Source organism: Clupea harengus, chromosome 11, assembly GCF_900700415.2.
Source record: "Clupea harengus chromosome 11, Ch_v2.0.2, whole genome shotgun sequence".
Taxonomy (NCBI): Eukaryota; Metazoa; Chordata; class Actinopteri; order Clupeiformes; family Clupeidae; genus Clupea; species Clupea harengus.
Window position 1 is genome coordinate 11,638,851 of NC_045162.1, and position 6,471 is coordinate 11,645,321.

General features: G+C 42.0%; 1 protein-coding gene across 1 annotated transcript in view; it reads right to left on the reverse strand.

Moving 5' to 3' along the window:
* Positions 1–491: 491 nt before the first annotated feature.
* adamtsl4 (ADAMTS-like 4) overlaps positions 492–6,471 on the reverse strand; it is a 42,977-nt gene continuing 36,997 nt past the window's right edge. Inside the window, exons 13-17 of the mRNA XM_031576179.2 lie at positions 6,083–6,256; positions 5,311–5,490; positions 4,617–4,796; positions 4,362–4,509; positions 492–2,713 (exon numbers count right to left, since the gene is read on the reverse strand). Coding sequence (XP_031432039.1) covers positions 2,583–2,713; positions 4,362–4,509; positions 4,617–4,796; positions 5,311–5,490; positions 6,083–6,256 — 813 coding nt within the window. The 3' untranslated portion in view covers positions 492–2,582. The remainder of the gene's footprint in view (positions 2,714–4,361; positions 4,510–4,616; positions 4,797–5,310; positions 5,491–6,082; positions 6,257–6,471) is intronic.

The following is a 6,471-nucleotide window of genomic DNA, read 5'->3' on the forward strand; positions in this document are numbered from 1 at the left end:
TCGGTTGGGTCACGAAGCCTTGTTGGCACGCGTAGCCTACGGAACACCCTCGCAGTCTCACGGATCGATGCGATGGCGTGAGGCACGGAGATCTCTTCCTCGCGTGACGTATGCGGGACCTTAATGCTTTGCTTGATCTTCAGTCGGAAATCAAACGCGATCGTGAACAGCGAAGAGCATCGCCATCTGCCGGTGAATATGACGTACTGCACACAACATCTAGGCCTCTACTGTTCTATGGAGTCTATGGAGTAGCCCAGTGTTAAGGAACATCTCCAAGGCTTGCGTGATATAGGAGAAAAAACCCGTCACGCCACACACACCAGATGAGCTGGGGGAAGTAGTTTGAGTCGTGATGGAAAACTCAGACAGATGCCGTCCAGATGCCATTCGTGCTTCCTAATGTGGATGTGCATGCATATAGCTTTAGAACAAAGATGGGGCATATAGAAACGATCCAATTATTAGAGATAAATTAGAAGAGGCAGACAAGTCGTATTTTCTGTTTATTTCCAATGAAGCATGATGATAAATGTTTCACACACTGGTTTGTCTTTAAAAATATTACAATAAAATCACATTTCACAATAATAACATCTTGACAGTAAAATTCTTAAAAGAGTAACAAAAAGCCCTTTGCTACAACTTTGTTTGGAAAAAGTGTAATAAATTATGTCCTTTTTATGACAGATAAATTACTATCCATTTTGTATTTTGTATAAAAGTAATTTTGTCTCTAAAAGCAATCTAGGACATAAATGTAAATAATGCAAAACACTCTCACTGTCTCAAACACAACAGAAAAAACTTCATAATCCACTATCTACAAACAGACGCCAAGAAGACATAACCTAAAGACAAAGTTGTCACTCTGACAAACACACACATGACCCACACCCACACACACACACACACGACACACACACACACACGCACATACACACACACACACACAGACACACACACACAAACAGATCCTTAAATGACACAGAGGCTTGTCTTTAGCCTGATGTATTCCGACAGAGGCTTTGGCTCCATCTGTTGGGCCAAACCATAATGGCCTGCAAAGGGATAAGCAGGATTTCAAATACCAGTTCCCACCTCCTTGTGTGCACATGTATGTGAGGAAGAGTGAGTGCGTGACTGTGTGTGTGTGGGGGGAGGGAGGGGGGTGGTGGTACGCACACACACGCACACAAGCATGAAAGATGCTGTGTAAAACAGTTTGAAACACTCATTGATTATGACGAGTACAAATCATAATCTGTATATGTATAATTATGAAGTAGTGGGTTAGTCATGCAACACCTGCATGCTGTGGATATAACTAGACACAATGAAGGGTTACACCAATGGACCAAATTAGTTTGTTGGGACCTCTTTCAATTACCTTCCATTTGAAAAACCTTTACTCATAGTAAATAGTCAGATTTATCCATATTTGGGCTTGTCAATATCAACTCATACACATTCTTAATTTACCATGAAAGAACATGAAGCACCTTCTGAAAAGTAAGACAGATAAAACTATTACTGGTCAGTGTGAAGTTTTACTTAGCCTAAGTGCATAATAAAGTTAAACATTACCATCTTCTGCCTGCTAAGCGCCCCCTTCATGTGGTAGTTAGGAACTATCCACTGATACACCGATCATTCATGTGGTAGTTAGGAAGTGTTCACTGATACACCGATCATTCAGGTGGTAGTTAGGAACTGTCCACTGGTGTCAGATACACTGATCCTGTCCATCGTGCTTCAAAAGAATCTAGCACAAGCTACCCAACTTCAGCTGATTTGGAAACAGTTTGTTTTGTTTGTCTTCCATACCTGTCATCATGAAAACTGGACACTTCAAATACCCCCCCAAACCCCCGAACCCTGAGCACAGGACGTGACGTGACATTATATGGTGCTTTACTCGCAGCCTGCCTCTGTGTGTGTGAGCACAGTGAGGATGAGCACATGAAGCATGAAGGCGTGACGGCATTGGTTGGGGTACATTCATTTTTTGTCTTGCTGTTATTTAAGGTTTTGTCATTGAAAATCGGCTCAAAAAAATTGTTTGGGTTCTGTGTTTTAGAGGGGACGTCTACATTCAAGTGTTTCTTTTCATTTAGCTTTTTATGTCTGTTTGTTTGTTTTTGCTTTCTGGACGACCTGCAATACAGCCTTCACAGAAAATAACTCATTCATGTTTTTTTGGCATATACAAATATACATCACAAAGTACAAAATGCTCACATCGCCAATGTGCATATCTACTGTATCCAGCAGGATACCAGGGTTTGTATAGGCGTCAGGCATGACACTGAGCACAGGTCTGGGACCAGTGCTGCTTCTTAGCTCCGAGTGAAGGGATAGGGCATTTGGGTGAAGGCAAACTAATCCTCGGTCAGCACTTTGCCGGAAGTCCATCCCAGCAAGAAGTTTGTGATTGGCTATCTCCTGGGGATTATACCTGTTCTAGTCTGTGATTGGTTGAGCTCAGGCATGTGGTATTGTCCCTGGCCAATCACAGCATGGCTTGCACTCCTCCGCAGGGCCCCTAGGTGGGTGATGAGTGATGACATCTGCTGTTCAGGTCAGTGTCTTTTGGCTCGCAAGGCACTCTGGGTACAGGAGGCGCAACAGGCTGTCTTGTAGTAAGAGTACACACACAAGCGTGCCTGGACCACCATCATACAGTTAAAACGAACGTCTCTGCAGTTCTCATCTGAGAGACAGAGAGAGAGAGAGAGAGAGAGAGAGAGAGAGAGAGAGAGAGAGAGAGAGAAAAAGAGAGACAGAGAGAGACAGAGAGAAAGAGAGAGAGAGAGAGAAAGAGAGAAAGAGAAATAAAGAAACCAAAGCAAAAATTGACAGTGAGATTTCCCTCACATTGACATACACTGTAAATACTAATAATAGCTTCAATGTAAACACATTTGTTGTGCTTAGGTGCTTAGGTTGACATCCTTACAAGTACAAATCAAGCTATCCTTACTTCAGCAGAGAAAAAACACGACTGACTCATTCATTTAGAGTCACTCTAGAGTTCCTTCAGATAATCTAGTATGGTCACACATTGGATATGAGCCTGTGCAGTGATAGTAACACTCAACACATGACCCGTAAACACCTGACCTCACCAGAAACATTTGGTCAGGATTACCATTATGGAGGAGCCCATTGGCAAAATCTAAGGGACATTTTTGAAAACAGAAATTGTTCCCCTGTGAACTAAATAAAAAATCGATTACTATGTAAAGTAGCATTGATCAGTGTACTTGAAGGGGTCAGAAACACTTAATGCTTTTGTGTGTTGTTTGTCTGTGTCTGCCCTGCTATGGAAGGCAGTGGGGTTTTGAACTATAACTTCTCTATCTGTTCTCTTTCAGCCATTGAAGTGTATTTGGCTGAAGTAGATGCATGTAGATCTTGCGTTAAAGGTACTGTGTGTTGTATCAAGGGGCGTAACTATAGGGGGTGCAGCAGGTGCGTCTGACAGAAGTCTGAGACCCAAATTTCCACCTCTCAGATACGCTTGTGTTCAAAGATGAACTAGTATTACACAGTAAATAGTGTTCAATGCTATATATGCTCTTGAAAAGGCAAACTTATCTTATTATCGTCATGGTTTTTATTATTTTTGGGGAAAAATAGTAGCAATCTATAACAAAATGATATGCTTATCCTACATACACTATAGAAAGTATTAAAAAACGAGACCGACAATATATTTATATAAATATATTGTCGGTCTTGACGTTCAGATTTTGTGCCTAAACTAGCCTAATCTTCTCGTCACATGATCAAATAGAGACTTGACATTGGACAACAACATACATATTACCCAGCAATCATCATTGCAAATCTGACAAATTTATATATATATATATATATATAGTTTAAAATTATGTTTCATTTCATAAGTTACAGTTAATAAAGGATTAATATGTGATTATTTTTTTAATTATTATGAAAAATTGAGTGGTTTGAAGTTCAGTTCATTTTAAATTATTAAATTACTTGAGACAGTAAATCTGAATTCTCCAAACTACATTGAAAGACTGATTTTTATGCGAATGGTAAGCATTTGTTTGAGTAAGTTAAACTCAAGTTAAACTCAGTTACACTGGTGAAAATCATTCATTGTAACATATAATTCCTATAGTTTATTTTACTCAAGCCAAATAAGTATGTTTAATCAAAATGTTTTTTCAATGAAATCACTTTGCATGCTTTTTTACAAAGTCAAATCAACTGATCACATTTTACAGGGTAGGGATAGAAATGCAGATATATACATGATTCAGATATTGTGCATAAGAGAGCGAGAAAGACACACACACACACACACACAAACACACACACACACTCACCTGCAACAAGTGGGCTGCAAGGTAAAACATTGCAGACTTGCTCTTGTGGGGGTTTGGTGTCTTGGTTACAGTCTAAGTTGTGCTGTTTGTCCGGGCTGAGACACCGTACTTCCCTGACCTGTTTCCCCTCGCCACATGTGCGAGAACACTGTAGAAAAGAACACAGGGACAAACATTCAGCACGCGATACAACTCCCCCATCAGCCTTTTACTTCTCTCATTCTCTCTTACTTTACTTCTCTCACTCTCTCTTACCGCACTCCATTGTGTGGTAAACCACTGTGGTTCACAGGGGAACAACTCGCATGTCTGCACTGGGGAAGGCTTTTCCAGGTGCGCACATTCGCTGGCTGGTGTCACAGTGTAATCACTTCCCAGTTTCTGGACACAGATGATGTCTCTGCGCTGGGTTCCGTTCCCACATGGTGAGCTGCACTGTAAGGGGGGTGGAAATAAACAGCACACAGTTAGGGAGGGTTTGCATGTGCACAGAGTTAAATGGATGAGACAACTGATGTAATTATTTAAAGATTACTTTTTACTGTGTCTTCAAAGGCAGACTGTAAATAATATTTAGTTGGTTTATGAGGGTTTTTGCAATGCCCTTTGAGATACTTTGTATTGCCCAATAAGGTAATAATTTCCCAATAATGTACAATTTGTTTTCCACTGAACTCTTGCCACTTGCAAGAGTTTTATTACAGTTTTGACGGCTTGCCAAAAGTTATTACATTATAAGGAGTTATTACATTACTCCCATCAGGAAATATTAAATTATTGGGTTCTAGAAATCTACCCCCCCCCCTTTCTTTCACTCTCTCTCTCTCTCACACTCTCTCTCTCTCTCTCTCTCTCTCTCTCTCACACACACTCTCTCTCTCTCTCTCTCTCTCTCTCTCTCACACACACATTCCCTCACACACTCCCTCTCTCTCTCGCTCTGTCTCACCTGTCCCCATGGCCCACTGAACCACATGGCCGTGGGTACACAGGGTCCGCCGTTGCAGGCCTTCATGTCAGCCGGCTTCTCCCCCACACAGTCACCACCCCCACCGCCCTCTCCGCCCCTGCCACGCGTCACACACACAACCTCCCTCCGCTGGATCCCCGGACCACACTCCGCCGAACACTGAGAGAAGAGAGAGAGAGAGGGACGGGGGGAGAGAGAGAGAGAGGGACGGGGAGAGAGAGAGAGAGGGACGGGGGGAGCGAGGCAGAGAAAGGGGGTAGTGTAAGAAAGACAAGATAGTGGAAAATGATTTCAGGTATGAGAGACTTGGCCAATAATATGAAATTAGAATAAAAGAATGCATGACAATTAATGTATTTTATTATACGGCTCCTCAGAAAATTCCATTGATTAGAATGGGCCACCCCTACATTCTGAGCTCTGATATTTCTGTATATTGAGCACTGCAAAAAATTGGCAACGGGTTTTGTGCTTCTAATTTACACCATCCATATAACAAAATCATTAAAAAGAGGTATTTTGGAGGATGTCTTTTATTGTTTTGGCAAGTAACCGTATAATAAGTGGGATAATGTATAGTCCGCCAGTCTATATAGTATCGGAAAATAAAAGTCCTCAGGACGAAACAGGTCGAGATTTATTTTCCTATACTGACAGGCGGACTATACACTATCCCTTAAAAATAATTCTTCATTCAGGAATCTTGTAGTGATAGAACCTGGATGGCTCAATCCCATTGGCCGGTACTCACAGTGTTTGTCCAATCAGTGATGTACCAGTTGGTCACACACGGCCCCATGTGACAGTCTTCACTTCTTTGTGGGCGGAGTCTGGAACTGCACTCAGCGTCACCCACTTCGTCCCCTTGGTTACTCACACATCGAACATTCCGGGTCCTCTTCCCCACTCCGCAGTCCACTGAGCACTACACATCAAACACAAGCCATCCACACGCGTAAACAGAGGCGCTCACTCCAGTGGAAACACAGGTGTTACTCTACAACACACATGACAGCAAACACTCTGTCACTCTGCGAGGAGCACCTTCTCTTATACACTCGCATATACAGTAAGTCAACTGAGAACAGGGAAAATGCACATACATACACAAGTAAGTGCACAAACAGACTTACACACACT